The sequence below is a fragment of the Oenanthe melanoleuca genome, chromosome 27, assembly GCF_029582105.1.
Source record: "Oenanthe melanoleuca isolate GR-GAL-2019-014 chromosome 27, OMel1.0, whole genome shotgun sequence".
NCBI lineage: Eukaryota > Metazoa > Chordata > Aves > Passeriformes > Muscicapidae > Oenanthe > Oenanthe melanoleuca.
The window spans coordinates 2,774,180-2,792,595 of record NC_079360.1 but is presented as its reverse complement, the minus strand read 5'-3'; the positions used below and the strand labels follow the sequence as shown (position 1 = coordinate 2,792,595).

Sequence of the window (18,416 nt, the reverse complement as noted above, 5' to 3'; positions counted from 1 at the left end):
CTGGAAAATGAATTATATTACATATATTCTTCTCTGGATATTGTCATGATTTTTATCATTTGCCGAGGATTAGAAATTAATCATTAAGGACTGATATTGCAGTAAAAGGATTATTTCTCACATTAATCTGTGGGGTTTTTGTCTCTTGAGCACATATTCATAAATTTATTGAAGAGTCTAAAAACTCTGAACAGAAATTGGTTTTCCTGTGCCTTAAAGCATTTAGTTTTCAAAACAAATAACAGGTCTGGAGAAAGCACCCAAACCCCCCATTTGCTATCTCTAAAATGAATATAAGAAAGATAGAATACAGGCAAAAGAGAAGTTTGCCTGTCCTCCTTATGTCTGCAGTAATCACTGTATGTGTCAGGGAAAAAAGGGAGAGTTGTAATGATTCAGTTCTTTCTGCTAGTGAAACATTCAAAGGACAGCAAAATTTACTGAATATTTTAGAAAAAGAGAAATATTTCTTTTAAATGGAGGATGGATTATTCTCTATAAAGTAATGTGAAGTAATGTGTTATTTTTTTTTAATAGCATACCTAAGTTCCAATCATAAGTCTAAGGCAACTCTTTTTTTCCATTTCACTTAGATGTGATTTTTTGAAAGCCCTTAATAATACAGTGAGGAATGCAATTCAGATAGACTGTAGAAATGAGTAGATTCTGAATGGCATAATAAATAATTAAGCTACAGTTATTAATAAAAATACTTGCCATTAAAGGAAAATAGACCAAGGATGTCCATAAATTCCATTTACCAGACTTATATAATTCAAGATATGTTGACAAAAGAAGGCTCATAATCATTTATCCACATGTCTGTAAAATATGACATGGTAATTCTTCCTATTTCAGTAAGAACAATCTACCATGCAGACAGCACAGAATAGAATATTTGTATCATAGTAACTCAAACTACCAATTTAAGTTAGACAAATGAAAAAAAATAGGCTGCAGCCCACACACTGTGGCCTGGCACAGAGCAGCATCCAAAGATGAATGCAGATGATGAGATTAATTTGTTGGGCCCTTACTTATCACCTAGAGGCTGAGGCTTCGTATATTCTGAGGTAATTTCCTGATGCATGCCCAACGTGCTATTTCAGCCTGGCTCCAGCCAAACAGGGCAATTTAGTGCAGCCAGAAGGGGCCAGAATTACCACATCTCCTATTATTAAAATGCACTCACAGTTCAGCTCTTCAGCACTTGGTTCTGCCATGGGCTTAGCTCAGGCTGGCATGGGGAAGGGCTCTGTCCCTTGGTCTGTCTCATGCCTGCTGCTTTTTGTCCCTGTGACATTTTAGACAAGAGGATCTCACAAGCTCTGGTGCAGGATTTTCTTGTTTGCACTTGTCTGTGTGCTGCTGATGCCTTGGCTTTTAGCTTTTCTGTTTTTCAGGGTCTCTGCTGCTTAGTGTGTAACTCTGAAACTTCATATTAGGTGTTAGTAACTTCTCTTCACAGGGGAATTACACAAAACAATTCCTTTCTAGCTGGAGAACCAAGGACAACTGGTACCCAAAAATCAGATACAACAGGAAGGGAAAGGGGGCAAGCCAGGGCTCTGAGACTTGGTAGCCTGGGGCTGTGGTTGGATAATTGACCCCAAGATGGACCAAAAGTTATAAAAGTGTATAACTTGTGACCAGGATCCACCTTGGATTTGATTTGGGTGTAGCCCCGGCCGAGCTCTTGCACTGCCCAAGGTGGATCCTTTCAATAAATTCCTATTTTATTCCTATTGCTCTGTCTAGTCTCTGTTCCAGGTCAGCCTTTCCAGGTAACAGTGGTGTTTGAGCAAGTCTTCTCTTCATGAAATTTTGGTTTATGGTTTGAAAGAGACACATTCCCCAGTGCTGCAGAAGCTGTCCTGCAGGTAGGGTCAGTAAGGGACAGAGCTGGGACACCTGATAGGGTCACACTGCCATGTGCCATCATTTCCTTAACTGATGGAAGTGGGGCCTGAATCATCCTGGTGGCTTTAACAAACTCCTTAGAGAGCTGTAGCTTAATATGATTCTGCAAAGGCAGCCAGGACCCTTCCTCTGCCTGGGAGGTTCTGGCAATCCCTGCAGGGTCCATCCCCTCCTGCTGCAGCCAGAGCTGCCTGCAAAGTGAAAACAGAGATGCTTCATCATCTGTCTTGGACAGACAGGGAGCTCTGTCTGCAATTACAAATTAACATGAAAATTTCTCACAATTCAGTGTGTTGTACAGAGTAAATGGAGTTCAGTTTGAGTTTTTTTAAAACTTAAATAACAAAATCTGTGGGGCTCCTGTTTCCCTGTGTGCAGTCCTTGGCATGTCCCTGATGATAGTGTACCTCTAATAAACTTTTTATTTTTATTTACCAAAAATGGATTGTGTTTGGAAGTATGTCTATCACACTACCTCTCTCATTTCCATTGGGATTGTTTTTTCCTGCAAATTGCTGTTAAGATTCAAAGCATTCACAGAGAGAAAGTTTTTTGTTTGGATTGTTTGGAAATAGTCTCGTACAGTACCCAGAACCATTCTGGATGTTCCTATGTGCTGCATGTGATTCCAAAGAAAGATGAACAATTTACTTGACTGAACTAGTTAGTATTGTGATATGAAAATCAGATATTATTCTGATGACATTTGAAGTTATTGAAAAATTTATTTTGACATCACTATCTGACTGGTGTTTCTGTATTTCTTTGCTCATGAAACAAATCTTTCTTGTTGTACATTTAAAACCCAGTGGTAAATGCTTTTGGTGAACTCAATAATTTAATTTTCCCCAGCAATATTGCTGGTTGATTATCCACCAGGCTTGCATGTGCTTTTGTTTTCCAGGACATAAATATCTGCCCAGTCCTGGGAGCAAGATAAGATGCAATTCTTTGAACTGCAGGAAGGACAACACGAGTGAGTGACAGCAGCAAACCCGTGAGACTGGGGGAGACAACTTTAATTTATTTGTACAGGGTGCACATGGAAGGGTCCTTGCCCCTGTTTGGGTAATGATAAATGACAAGATGTCGACAGTTATTAATTAAACTGCCTGGCAGAGCAATGTACATGATGATAAGACCTAAGAAATGTGTAGCATTCCTCCTACCCCATCATGAGAATGAGGCCCCTCCACTGTTCTCTGGCCCAGCAGAGATTAGACCAAAGCATCAATATTCACTACAAGCTGGCTACCTAGTAACTGCCTGAACACAGGGCCCTAAAAATTGAAGTTCTCCCTTGTGTGATGTGTAGTAATTAAACTTCAGCATTCTTTCTGCAGGAAATGTTTCTCCTGTGTTGTTCCCACAGATTGTGCTACAACAACAATTTTAGCCCCGTGAACTATTAACCAATTATGAAGGGATTTTCTCAGTCTGCTTTAACTGAGGATCAAAGACAAAACCCAATTTCTTTTCTTGCCAGATATTGTAATTTAGGACACAAAACACAAAGCATGCACAGGACTCAAGGCTCTGGTCATGAACAAAATGGATTTAGTAACTCAGACCCCATTTCAGCTTTCCAGCTGCTTTTCTTCCTTAATACCTTGCCACACAATTACAATATATTTATCCTGTTCTACTTCCATTTATTTTTTTCATATCTATATCCTTTATGTATGTGCTACTTGGAGCTAAGTATGTCTATATACTGCCCAGTAACTCAGAGTGAAATTTTTGAAAATTAACAAATTTTAAATTGCCATGGGCTGCAGATGTGAAGAATTATTACTGCTAAATGTGTTTATTCTGACTGATTAGTGTGGTTTCTTGGCCTTTCATACACAGGAGATCTTTTTTTAAACTGCATAAATGCAATGTGGGTGATTGTCCTTTAAATACTGTTTTAGGATCCAAATGTCAAAAATCAGTGCAGCTCCACAGGAACCCATATCCATTGCAGTTATCTCTTGGGCATGACTTTCTTCTTACTTACATTTTTTTGGGTTTTTTGGGTAGTATTTTTTTAAGTTTTCTGGACCAGCCTTTCACCAGACCTGTGTGTGAGGTCTCTCTGAAGAGCCAGGTCCAAATAAGTTTTACCATAACTGTTATTACCCCATAGACCACCCATAAAAAAACATTTGCATGAATACCCTTTGGCCTGTGCCATTCTATCTGCACTCTAAATATATATATTAGTATTTATATTTCCACTGTTTGCAGAGAAAAACAAGGAAATTCAAGGTCCTTTGGCATGTCTATATGTAACACATACTTCAAAATAATAGTGGTGTTTTTCAGTAAATGCAGGGTGATGGCACTGCTGACCAAACCAGAATTACAGATTTGAGGGCTGTGTAGCTTAAAAGTAAATTGGATGTGGGCTGAGTTTATTGCTCACATGCAAACTGCCAGCTCAGACTGTGCTACAAACCAGCTGCACACATCCAGTGTCCCCCTTGAGGTTCCAAACCCCCAAAATATTGAAGAACTGGTTAAAATCCTTACAGGTTAGACAGAGCACTCCAAATAGAAGGAAGGGATCTGTCTGAGGGTGTGATGCTTGCATTCTGAAATTATGCCAGTTTTCCCACTAAGGACAATGCTCCATTGAATATTTGCATTTATTAACACTTTTCATTCCACAAAGTCCTGTTGTTGCACTGCAAGTGACTGATTGTGAGTTCTCAATGCCATATGAGAGATGTTACTGAAATAAAGCAGTTCTAGAGAAAAGTATCTTTTCCAATGGGCCCATTTTTGATTCCTAGGAGGACTCTGGACACCTCTGATTTGAAGATTTATTTATTTGGAAGCCCATACTAGTTGGTGATCAGGCTTAAATCCACACATATTTTCATTGGAAGTTGATGTTATTGTTTGTCCTCTTCCTCCCCTCAATAATTTCCTGATAGAACTACTTTTGTTTCTAGACATGCAGAAATTCAACATGAATGAGAACTTTCTGGTTTGGAGTGCTACCCTTAATCTGAAGAACAATTTTAGGAGAAAACTATCACTTTTAAAACTTCCTTCTCCTGCTAATTTGACTAAGGGAAAAAAATAAGGCCCTGCAAATAGCAGAACTCTCCAAATGGGAAAGTAATTACCTTAAATTAAACCTTATTTCTGGTTATAAAAAACCCAACAAAACAACAAACCAACAACCACCCAATTCTAAAAGCATGTTGGGCAGAGTGGAAGCATTAGAGTTAAATACTGGCCAGTTTATAGTGAAAGGGAAGGAAATAGACGGGAGGAAGGAAGGAAGAAGAGATTAGAGAAATTGAGAGATGTAAATAGTCTCAGAGGAGCCACCATGTCCCAAAGCCTCTCCTAAGGGAAGTTTTTACACCAAAGAATCTGGAGGTCTGAATGAAGAATGACATCACTTATTTATTTAGCCAGAGCTGAGCTCTTTTCTTAATTGAAATAACCTCATGCTGCAAGCATTGAGTTGTTGGTGGAGTGATAATGATGTCTGTTTAATTTAGGGGCTTGATAACCATGAAATAAATACTCTGTTATTCCTTGGCTTGAGGGTATATTTAAATTGCCTGGAAAGCCATGAACTAGAAAGTTTGAGCCTTAGGGTTAGTGCTCCAAACCCCTGCTGTGGGATCTTCAGTGGGGAGATGCAAGACTCTGGATTTGTAACTCAGGCAAGGGTTTGGGGCTCAGGACTCAGTCAGGGACTTGGGGCTACTCCTCTTTGAGATGAAAATGATGGTGTTACCCTTCTGGACACCAAGAACAGTCCAATGTGTTCTCAAAGTCATAAGAAAATTCATAATTTCCATCTAAAGTGTGAGCTCCCAAATGTCATGGTGTCAGCTGTAATCTAAGTGGCCAATATGAGGCAAAAAAAAAAGCCAAAAACATTCACATCACACACAGCCTCACCTGGGGGGGCTGAAATGGATGTTTATGGCTCCAGGAGAAATCAGAGCAAACTTCCAACACCCAAATGGGGTCTGCAGGAAACATGGGCAGGCCTCTGCACTGGGGATAAACTGAGGGACAATGGGTTTAGAGGGTTGGATTTTAGGAAGAAATTCTTTACTGTGGGGGTGGTGAGGCACTGGAACAGATTGCCCAGAGAAACTGTGGCTGCCCCATCCCTGGAATGTTCAATTTTTCTGAACATTGAGATAAAGGTGAGGTGTTTTAAAGGTACTCTTTGTGTTTGTTATACTTTTACTTCAGAATTAGCAGGGCATGTGCTGATGAGTTTTACCTCCATTCAGGTTTTACTGATTAGTTTTATTATCCCCTTTTTACAGTAAGAACTTGTTCTCACAGAAGAACAGTGAAAGCCTTTAGGATTGAAAAAAATGACCAGTTCAGGATGCAGCATCAAAACTGAGTAATAGGGACAGAAAAATCAGCATTCCTTCCTCCCTTTGGTCTTGAGACACACTGTGTTTGTTATGCTCTACCCAGAGTAAAATTCATTTTGGAAAATAATATAAAAACTACAGCAGAGCCCCATATTCCCAACTCAATGAAATGGCAACAAGGCATCATGAGCCTTGTCCATGGAATTCTGCTGCTTGACTCTCCAACATCCAGTGTCAAAAGCTGTTTCCACAATTCTGAGAAGAAAAAACTTGGAGTTGAATCTCTTTTAATGGCTCTAGGACTGCAAGGGGAGCAGCTGCTCTGTTTTGTGTGACCAAGTGACATTGGCTGCATGTGCTGCAACTTCTGCAATTTGTGCTGGCTTTATTTTAAAAGCTGAGTTATTTTAGAAGTGCACTTCCATTACTGGCCTGTCAGGGGGAGGTCCAGTTTATCAAATTTCAGGTTACAGCTGCACAGTATGTTCAATCCAAACTCCAGCTACATATAAATATGTTATATGATAATTTAAGGCTTTTGAGGCTGTTTATTATAGAAAAGTTGTTCTGTGTGCCCATATGCTGCACTAATTTGAGTGAAACAAGCTAATTATAAGTTGATGTCATATGGCTAAAAAAATACCTGTTTATTCCTTCTGTATTTCACAGTGCTGACTTTCTCAACCACACTTGCAGAACACACATGTGATGTGTTTTCTGGGCCTAGCACCTCACTGGATAAAGTTATGCTCTTTATTGTGCAACTTCTAATTAAAAAGATGAACCTTGTGCAAAATCTTTGAGGCCCTGTGGACAGCAGCAGGATCCTTCTTCTGCTGGTAGGTTTATTTTTCATTGAATATTAGCAGAATTGTATTTTTGCCAGAAAAAGAAATGAGGTAAGCACAGTGACTATTTTAAGCCAGTGAGTGTAATGTAGAGAATGTGCCACAGGCTACACAAATTGTTAGAAGTAAAAATGGGGGAGGGGGGGAAGCACATTTGGAGAAATCATTAATTCAGTCTCAAAAAAGTGACTTGATTGCCTTTCTGAGGACTGCCCATCATGGCATTGTTCAGTTGTGACAGGAGCTGGCTCCAGCCAAGGGAAGGTAAAAGCAGTGACCTGTTACTATTGACACCTCAGCAGCACCTAAACAATGCAAATTGTGCTATTCTACTGCAGAAATACAATGAAGACATTCACTTTCATTTGAAGAATTTATAATTTTGAAGAAAAACTATCTAATGCTTTTGTAGAAGGAGCACACTGTCCATTCTCTGAAAAGAAGTGAAAGTATTTAATTTTGTGTAAAAGAGAAACTCCAATTTGCTACAGACACTTTCTCAAACCCACAGTTAGAGTTTTGCTATCTGCTCCCAAATTATGCACCTATATTAGAGGTTAAAAATAATGAATGAATGAATGAATGAATGAATGAATGAATGAATGAATGAATGAATGAATGAATGAACAATGAAAAATACCCACATGGGTGTTGGGGTGGAGGAGGATCTGGCAGTCTACCTCTGAAACATCCTGTATTTTGATTTTTCCGGCTGTTGGCAAAACACAATTTCCTATTTCTCTCCTGATAACATAAATTCTAAAAGTGGTGGTTGGAGGGGTTGCTTCAGGGGTAAGATTACAGAATCAATCTGCAAACTGCTCATCTCATCCACCTTTAACCTGGGGTAAAACCAAAGAGAAGTCACTGCAAACAAGATGGGTACTGAGAGGAAATACAGCAGTCAAAGTGCCCCAGGACTCTTCACCCACTGAGATTCTTGTAAAAGCTTTTGTAACTTGCAAAGAACAAATTCTTACATTGGAAGTCAGAAAAATGCAAGATTCTGAGTGGCAGTTTGACAGCAGGAGGCACTGACACTTTTGAGAGACAAGAACTGTATGACAACATGTTTTGGGTTAAGAGGACCTCTAGGTGAAATATTTAGGAGAAAGTCATTCCTGGTTCACCTGAAGCAGGCCTGATGCTTCTGAGTGCCTGAAACCCAGGATGAAGCGTGAGATGAAGTGGAACAAGTCTCTCTCACTGGTCAATCACAATCAGGTTTTTAAAAACAAAGTTTCATTGACTGTGGATGTTTGAGACTGTGGAACAGCTTTCCAGAGAACTGAGCTTTTCTCACTTCAGCAGTGCTGCAGGTGCTCATACTGAATTCTGGAAGTTAAGCCCCAAGTGTCAAATTCATGAAGTCAAAGATAAGTCTGGAAAATGTTGCTGCAGTTGTGACAATGGTTTATTTTGGGTTTTTATGCCATGTATAAAGTCATAGTAAGGAAAGGACAACTTCTATACTGGTTGTCTGGAAAAAGCTGCTGATCTTTACATCTGCATTGGAACACCTGCATGCAGTGTGCAGCCCAAGATCAGCTTTCTCAAACTTTATTGGAAAATGTTTCTTAAAGACTAAATGAAAATAAGCATAGGTTTGCAATACCAAACTAGAAAAATTTTTAACTGTTGCTTGACAGCACTTGCAAGGGGATTCCACATTTCTTTTTTTTTTGTCAATAGAAGAAATCTGAAGCAATCAGATTTCAATCAAGAACTCTTGATTGACAGTTCACAGATTTATTGTTTCCTTTGGTGGCTTTATCTGGTTGGGAACATATGAATCAGGAAATGTTTAGGGGAAGAAATGAGAATATAGAAATAATTCTGAGCTTCTCATCTCCCCAGGAAGAGCTTTTCCATGAGAAACATCCTGTACCACAGCAGTTCCAGGATGGAGATTCTTTAGGGATGTGTAGGTTGTTAGAATTAAGACACTTTGGATCAGAGAAACTGGACTTGACACCCTGACTGTTCTGTAAATCCCTGGCTTTGCAGGAAATCAGCTTTATACTGTAGCTGAAAATCAATGAGTCTTTCTATAATTAGTAATTTTTTCTACTTTATTAACAATATATTTAAAATTAAAAATAACAGACTAATATTTTTTAAAGCAGTATTACTTCTAGTTCTCTAAAAGTTAAAACATTGCATAAATAATTTCTGGAAAAAAAATAAATATGTAATTCACTCTCTGAAATGATACCTTTTCTCTCTAGGTTCTGGTCCCACATAAAATCACTGAAAGATCTATCAACATTGCAAATTTCCACAGTTTATATTATTTCAGCATAAATTCTACAGGATGTATACAGTATGTGACAATTCACTTTCTAGCAATATTCTTTAATGTAAAATCATAAGCATTAGTCTGAGTGTTGAGAAGCTAAGTAAAGGAAAACTTAGTTTAGGTGCCAAACTAAAGATTTATCAAAGCTGCACATCCTAAAGACTTTTCTAGAGGAATTCCTGACTTAGCAGAGGCTCACTTTTAATGCAGAACCACCACGTTACTCACAGAGCTTGGTTTGCACAGTTTTGGTGCTACAGAGTGTGTGGCCAGATAATCCAAACTCTACAGGATAGAAAATGTAAATTGATGTATCTAAGCTGATACTTAAGTTAAACATGTTCTAGGAAATAAGGAATAATCAGTGTCTTCTATGTTAAACTATGGATAATGTCAGCTGTTTACAGGACAAACATCAGTGAGGTTATCTGGTTTGGGGGGAGCATCTTTTTCATAAATCTGCGCCACTTAGGAGAAATTGTTGAATTGTCCCTAAAACAAATCATTGTTCCTAAATCAATATGGGTTTAGTTGCCAAATCTCAGTTTTGAATTTGTCGACCCTGTAATCTTTTAATTAAAAGTATGAAATAGATTTGTCACTTTTGAGTGCACTAGTGTCATATTTTGATTTCTGTGTTTGAGAGGAAACACGTGGTGCATGAGGACACCTGCTAGAGTGTTAATTTCCCAACAATTTGACTTCATTCACCATTACCTGAAATCCCAGCTACCCCAAACTTTCTACAGCTCCTTCAGAGAGTGCAACTCTCCTGGTGCCTCCCTAATTGCAAGCTTGTCCTGCATCGACTGGGAAAGGGATCTCAGTGTTCTTTTCACATGAATGAGTGGAATGATTTCTAGCAGAGCGTGATTGTCACGACAGCTTCACTCCCCTCTGCCTTCCTGCTCCAGGACACACAAACTGGCCTGGACCCCCAGGGGTCCCTGCAGCTCGCTTTATCTCATTCTCCTATCAGACCAGAAGTGCTACAATCTGATCGATTTTTGCTATGTGAGCCTTTGACCCAGCTTAGCAGAAGGAATTGGAACCTACTGCAGTCAGAACATGGTGCTGTGGCCTCTGAGTGCCTTTTGATGGCTTAGCAAACATCCAGAGCCGCTAGTCCGTGTCACCCAGAGCCACCTCCTAATAAGCGTTTTCCAGCTCGTGCTGGTTGGGTTTGCCGCTCCTGGCTCGGGACAGATGAGGCTTCTTGTTCTTCTGGGGCCGGGCGCCGTCCTTGCCGAAGTCCTTGAGCTCGGACTGGTTGTGGTAGCGCGTGTAGCGCTTGCACTTGCAGGCGGTGACCGCTCGGAATTTGTAAGTCCGAGTCTCGTGGTCGGGACAGGCCAGCAGGACGCGCTGGGTGCGGGTGTGCGCGGGGATGCAGCGATAGTCCAGCGCCTGCTGCCGCCACCACTTGCCGCGGCCGATGGAGTTGGGCAGCAGGTGCGAGGGCTCGCACTGGCCCGAGCACAGCAGCTCCTTCACCGGCTTCAGGCTGCGGCACGGCCCGTCCGTCACGTAGCGAGTGGTGCGCAGCTCCCGGCAGCTCAGCGCGGAGGCGTCTGCGGACAGCGGACACGTTAGTTCTGCCGTGCCTCAATTCCTGCAATTCCCCAATTCCTCAATTCCCCATTTCCTGCAATTCCCCAATTCCTGCAAATCCTTCATATCTGTAATTCCTCAGTTCCTGCCATTCCCCAGTTCCCCAATTCCTGCAATCCCCAATTCCTCAATTCCTGCAATTCCCCAATTCCTGCAATTCCTTCATTTCTTTAATTCCTTCATTCCTGCAATTCCTTCATTCCTGCAATTCCTACAATTCCTCACCTCCTGCAATTCCCCAATTCCTGCAATTCCTTAATTCCTGCCATTCCTTCATTTCTACAATTCCTCAGTTCCTGCAATTCCTTCATCTCTGTAATTCCTCACCTCCTGCAATTCCTCAATTCCTGCAATTTCTCAATTCCTGAAATTCCTCAATCCCTGCAATTCCTCACCTCCTGCAATTCCCCAATTCCTGTAATTCCTTAATTCCTGTAATTCCTCAGATCCTGCAGTTCCTCAGATCCTGCAACTCCTCAATTTCTGCAATTCCTTCATTCCTGGCACCCATCACAACCCCCACACCCTTTCTCCCTGTCCTGGTGGTGGGAAGGAGGAATGGTTGGGGGAATAAAGGTGTTTTTAAGGGCTTAGTTTAATTCTCATTATCTTCATCTGATTTTTTAGTAATAAAATCACTTTGTACCTCTAAGCCAAGCCTGTTTTGCCCTTGGTGTGTTTTTCTCCTGGTCCTTAACTCATAAACCTCCAAGGGCTACCTGCAGTCAGTTCAGTTTATCTCATTCTCTTTTCAGACCAGAGGTGCTATAATCTGACAGATTTTTGGTTGATTTTTCTCTCCTCTGCCCAGCTGTGGCAGGGGAGGGTGAGTGAGTGGCTTTTGTGGGTGCCTGGTGCTGGGCCAGTGTCAAACCACAGCAGCTCCTGCAGCAGATCTCTGAGCTAGATAAAAGCTGAATGTCTTGAACAGCAGATTTTCAGGAGAAATATCTCAAAAGGCTCACTCATGCAGCTCCTGACTATTCAGCTACTCCAGCTGTAAAACCCTTCAATAACAATGTCCAAACTGGTGAATAAAATCCACCAGGTACATTTCATGTCAGTGCTGTGCAGGGGGCAATGGAACCCCCCAGCCCCAGCAGCAGCTGGGAATTTTGGACATTATTTTCCTGGCTTCATTTACCTCTGGGCAACACCTTCCCCCACTGCTCTAGTTTATTGACTTCAGATGTTAACTCCAGATTTAAATTCTTTTGCAACAAAAAGTGTTCCTTAAGTGATTTTTGGTTTGCATAATGTGTTCCAGGTTAGAGAAATCCCAGGTAACAGCACTAAGGAATTCCCCCTATTCAGGCACCAGCTTTTCCAAGTTTACTACACTCTGTGGTAATTCTGCCTGTCCCACATCATTCCCCTCAGAGAGCCAGAGGCACCTTTTGGCTCTTAGGAACCTAACAGATTTTTTTCCTCTCCTTTTTCTCAATGGATAACTATAGGCAAATGGAGCACTAGAAAACACAAGATTTCTTAGCATTAAGTATTTAGAAACTTTCCAGTTGTAGGAACATAACTTTTCCCAAATGTGTTTCTTTTCCCAAATTACACCCTTGATTAATTGACTTGGGAAGACACAAAATTTGATTTTTAAGTGTTTATCAAATAACTTCATCTAGACAAGCACATTAAAGTTCTTTTCTCAGTCAAAAGGACAGTTTTAACTCAGGAACAGTACTTGTGGTGGAAGCCTTCAAAGGGCAGCTCACAGTGAAAGCTGTGGCTGTCAGGCCCATTCTCCTCACTGGGTACAAGGTTTAGTTCAGCAAAAGAGAATTCTGACCCTGAATCTCCTGTTAGTGACACAATAGTATTTGTACAGAATTTTAATTTTTGGTTTTCCTGTGAAATACAGAAACAGGACTTTCAGTGCTGAGATTTACATTTGTCAAAGTGTATTTATATTTGTCAAAGCACAGCTAGCAAGATTTCATTTTTGAAAAGTTTGAAGGACTGCATTAATGAAATTAAGCAATCCTTGCCATCTGTGACAAAAATACTGGCAACTGAACTCCATGTGCACTTCAGTCTAACACTCCCAAAGCATCTGAGGAAATTATGTCTGTCTGTAAATAAAATAATGTGTTGAGTAAGATGTACTGCACCTCCATAATGCACAGGCAGTTAAATACCCAGGCATTTCCCTCAGCTCTGATATTATGTGCATTTATGTCCTGTCCTGTAAGTGTGCAGGTGCAGTCACTCATGGTCTGGTGCATATGTTCCAGGAAGGTCTGGCCACTTTGGATCATTATGTTGATTCTTTATGGTAAAGATGCCAAAATAAGTATGCAAGACCATTGTGTATCTAAAACAACTGCCCAGCATCCTTCAGTCTTTGATTTCTTAATTAATTAAGTTAATTGTTTCCACTTCGAAAAACGTGCAGTGGGGCAGATTCCCAGTTGATTCAGATTAGTAAGAGGATAAAAAATGAAGGTATTGAGATGTGACAAGAAAACCAAACTGCTGTCACCTGCTGGTTGGTGGGGCTGCCTGGCAGGAACAGAGTGCTCCCCTCTTAGGAATTTAAAAAGCTTTTAAGGTCACAATCTCAAAAGCATTACTTTTTTTTTTTTTTATTATTTCTTTCTTTTAAAATATTGTTAACTTTATGGTTTTAAATGCCTTAATGACAGCTGCAGCAGAAATTCACAATTGCCTTCCAGTGTCCCAGAAAAAGGAGGCTGGTTAATGCACAGCTGTGGGAACTCTAAGTTGGATCTGTGGCTGTTGCTCTGTGCTTTGTGCTGTGTCTGGAGGACCAAGCTTGCCCTATTTGCCAGTGGGAAACTTTTTTAAAGCTGCTTTTCTCTGTTTGGTGTTAGCTTTCCATCTTCTGTCTCTCCTCAAAAGGCTGGTGTCTTGCATCACTGCTAAAGTTAGACATCTGGTCAAGTGCAGTGACAATGTAACTTGAAGCATTTTTGGCTGCTGGAACCTGACTGAAGATCTGCCTGCTGGCAAAGGACAGCACACTTCTCTCATTTAGCTGAACACAACCTCAATGTGCCACTTTTGATGGGTGATCTTAGTCACAACTGCCGTGGATGTTCCTAAATATCACAAATATATATTATTGTCTCTATTGTCAACCCATTCCCCCATCCTAACTTTAAAGAGGGAAAGATAACTTGTGATATTTCCTCACAAAACACAGAGAAGTGTTAAGTAATATCTGCTACAAGTTTTATGTTTTGGAGTTGTCTGGGCAGAGTAGCAATGTTCAACAGAGAGACAATGTTTGCATCAGTAAACTCCAATTTATTCTTTCTAATGTTCATACTCATACTTCTTTAACAGTAGATGTAAGTCCCTATCACTTAAAGCAGTTGGGCCACAGCTAAAAGTGTTAATAAACAAACATATATGATAACAAGTATTCTTTTACAAATTCTCTGCTATGATCCAAATCAGTAATAATGTTATTTTTCTTACCGTTCAGCTCTGGAGCTTGTTGTATGTGTCTTCCTCCATGTTTTGCCTGATTCATTGTGTTGTTGTTGCTGAAAGTCGGCTCCATGGGTGTTTCTGTGTTTTCAGTGATCTCAGGGATGATTTCTGTAGCATCATTTTTAAACATCTGCCACCCTTGTGCAGGCTGGAATGTGATTTGTGTCAGGACACAGAGAGCACACACAGCCCAGATCTGCATGGTGGCAGCTCACAGATCAGCTTTTCAGCACCCTGACACTCCCAGATCCCAGCAAAGGCACATTATTCCCCTTTTTAAAATCCCTTTTAGAACCAAGCCAGCCAATGACTATACAAAGTGGGAAGGGCCAGACAACTCATTCATCTCAGCTTTTGTCAGTGTGAAATAAAATGGGTGTGTGGGGGTGGGCTAGTGACAATATTTTACAACTTTTATGCAAAAACTTCTCATATCCACCTAACAACAAATGGTTATAGACAAGACTACCATGAATTGCAACCTGACAAACCTTTCTGCAGGTTTTTTTTGTTTTTTTTTTTTTTTTTCCTAACAATGGTGTTAAAATTAAATAATTAAAACCTGCTTCTGCCTCCATCCATATTTGAAACTTTGGTCTTTTCCAAAGGTTTTTCAGACTTTGGACATTTTGCTGTTGTTATTCCTCTTCCCTCTGCTCACTGCATAAAGTGAGGAAATCTAGAAACTCAGTACTTGGCTCAGTAGTTGTGCTTTTCAGTCTTTGCAGGGAAATGATTAGGGTTAGGGTAGCTTTCTTTCTCCCTTTTTCAAAAGGAGCTCTACATTTTGTTTCACAAATATACTGGAAGAAACAGGGAAGAGCTTAATTTCAATATGAGGAGTTGTTGTGTTTACTTTTCCTTAAAAATAGTTTGCTTGGAATATGTTTTAGGTTAAGCAGCCAGAATGTTGTCCATCATAACTTTTGATGTGCTCTTTCTCACATTTTTAATTCTTGGAAAAAACTGCCTAGCACATGTTTGCACTAGCTTTAAATTCATTGCATACTGCAATGAATTCTGCTGACATTCTGTGAAGTGTTTATTTTAAACACAAGAACTTGGCCAGACTGATATCCAGCCCTGATATAACCAACAAAAAGAGAAAAATGATGATTTTAGGTCTAGGGCATTTATGCCTAAGATGCATTCATGTATCATGTTTTAAAATCTTATCTGTGATATTATTCTTCCTTGCAGAAACAAGATGATAGTGGTGAAAATATCATGATTTCTGTGTCTCAACACCCCCTACACTTTCAAGTTATTTGCAAATAAATCCAATAATCAGAAAGCAGCTCAGCCTTTAGGAGGGCTCAGATCCCACACTGAGCTTGTCAGAGCTACTGAAAAGCAAATGTTTGCTCAGAGCAGTCCAGGCACACGTGTGGTACTGCCAGGCTTGTCTCAGACTTTCTGATGAAAATGTTTCCTGTAGAAGGGATTAAAAAATGATTCACTCTGACTTTCCCTGTGGCTGTAAGACTCAGAATGGTTTTTGCATTTCATTCTGGCAGTTCCCCTGAGCAGGTACAGAACAGAGGGGTCACCAAAGTGAGGGTGAGGGTGTGCTGCCCCTGGCTGTGCCCTGGTGATGAACAGCAGCACTGACCTGGGGACAGCTCACCCCTACAGACACACAGACACAGACACAGACTGACAGACACACAGACAGACACACAGACAGACAGACAGACACACAGACACAGACACAGACTGACACACAGACATACTGACACAGACAGACACACAGACAGACACACACACAGACAGACACAGACTGACAGACACACAGACACACAGACAGACACAGACACACACACACAGACAGACACATAGACACAGAGAGACAGACAGACACACACACAGACAGACAGACACACACACACAGACACACAAAGACAGACAGACAGACACACACAGAAAGACAGACAGGCACACACACACACAAAGACAGACACACAGACACTCCAGCAGGTGCACCCTGCAATGCTCCTTTCCTGGCCTCTGAAATGCACTGCAAGGTGCTTTTCCTTCCCAGTCTTCTGCTCAGCCAAAAATCAGCAATCAGCATTCTCAGAACTGCTCTCCCTTCTGAATACTCCAAGGAGTGTCTAAAAGCCATCATGCATGTGTTTTATACTACAGTGTGCCCTTACTGACAGCTCCCCTTCCTCCTTCCCTCCAGCCCACACTTTAGGCATCCAACCATCCCAGAAATTACTGTTTTTATGGAGGAATACAATACACTATTTTCTTTCTACAAGATTTTTTCTCCTCAGCCAGTCAGGATATATTCTTAACACATTCTTAATACAGGCTGTTGTCAAATAATTTGCCTCCAATATGCTGATTATCTTTTCTCTATAATCATCACTATCATCACCATCATCATCAGTGGCACAGATTATCTTTCATTAACTTTCTCCTTTTGTCAGAGCAGTTAATGATGGTCTCACAAATACAGGAAACCAAATTCCCCACTATTGCAAATCTTCTAAGCATAATTTTGCTCACTTACATGTAGTAAATCTATTTTTGGCTAAGAGCTAAACTGAACAAGTTGTGAAGGACTTGAAGTCCTGAAGGACCAGGAACTAAACCAAGATTTTGGTATTATTGTCAGATAGGAATACCTTCAAGTGTGGGTATTGTACAATAGAGCCCAAAGTGCCATCTCAGCTTGTGGCAGCACAGAGAAGAGCTGAAAAGCAGAACAAAGCTGAGTGCTGGTAATCACTGAATTCATGTTACCTCTTTACTCTCCTGTTTAAATGCCTTCAGAACTGTATGTATCCACCAAAACTCAGTTTCTGTGAATTTCTTTTCATGTAATATCTGCCTAAAGAATATTTCCAAAGGGTATTGTTGTCAGTGCAGGCCTAATAGAGAGAATCTCATTTAGAGTAATCAACTGTCACATCAAACATAAAAATCTTCCTGATGTAGCTTCCCTCAAGTCCTTAAACAATCAATCCCCTCTATTACCTGTCTTAACATTTATCTGTATAACCCACTCAGAGAAATAATACCAAAACAATTTCTGAATGAAAAAATCAGAAGCCATGTTTAATCTGTGGCTTAAAACTTCTTGTCCATAATAAGTTTAATAGATGCCAGGATTGAACCCAAATAATAATAATTGAGATTCCTTAACTACAAAAACATTCTTTCACACTCTGTAGCTGCTTGCCTGCTCACAGTGCTTTCTGCAGAAAAGCAGACATGGTCTGTGCTGCAGTCACCCCCAAATCTTGATTTTTGTGCATTTTGTGTTAATGAAACACAGGAAAAAGCCAAAAAGAGTTATCAAGGATAGAGTGTTCTCAGAATGAACCTCCCTACAGGGTGGGATGATACAGGACCCCTGATATTCAGAGCTGAGCTTCTGTTTTCTAAGCTGAAAAACTCCAAAAAGGAGGAAAGGAAAGCCAGGAGCCAAACCCACCAGGGCTGGGGACAGAATCCCAAGGGTGAAAGCTCGAGGGATGGGATGAAGACATTCTGCTAGGAAAAGCAAAAAGCACAGATGCAAACAAAGCACAGAGAGGGATGAACTCCTCCTTGGGCAGTGGGTGTGTTCAGGCACCTCTGGGGCAGCAGGACCCCAACACGTGGAGCTGGGGCTGGACTAACACCCCCACTGAGGCTTCATGAGCTGACCTGTGCCAGATGGGCTGGAATGTCCATCTGGCCCCTGGGGCTCAGCTCTCTCAGGGTGTCTCCCCCAGTTTCCCACCCCAGCAGAAAAGGCCTCAGCTGAGTCAGCCCTGCTCAGCAGTAACAAAAACATCTCTGTAAGAGCATCACTGTGGCAGCACAAACCAAACCAGCCCCAGCAGACTCTGGGGGTGAAGTTAACCCAGCCCAGCCCAAAGCAGCAATCAGAGCCACCAGGGGAGCAGCTACAAGGAGTTCACTCCA

General features: G+C 40.9%; 1 protein-coding gene across 1 annotated transcript; it reads right to left on the bottom strand.

The window, feature by feature from the left end:
* Window positions 1-8,813: 8,813 nt before the first annotated feature.
* SOST (sclerostin) lies at window positions 8,814-15,002 on the bottom strand. Its single transcript, XM_056512190.1, has 2 exons — window positions 14,478-15,002; window positions 8,814-10,984 (listed from the first exon to the last, which is right to left on the bottom strand). The coding sequence occupies exons 1-2, from the start codon at window positions 14,692-14,694 to the stop codon at window positions 10,563-10,565; spliced, it is 639 nt and encodes a 212-aa protein (XP_056368165.1). The 5' UTR covers window positions 14,695-15,002; the 3' UTR covers window positions 8,814-10,562.
* Between the last annotated feature and the right edge of the window lie 3,414 nt (window positions 15,003-18,416).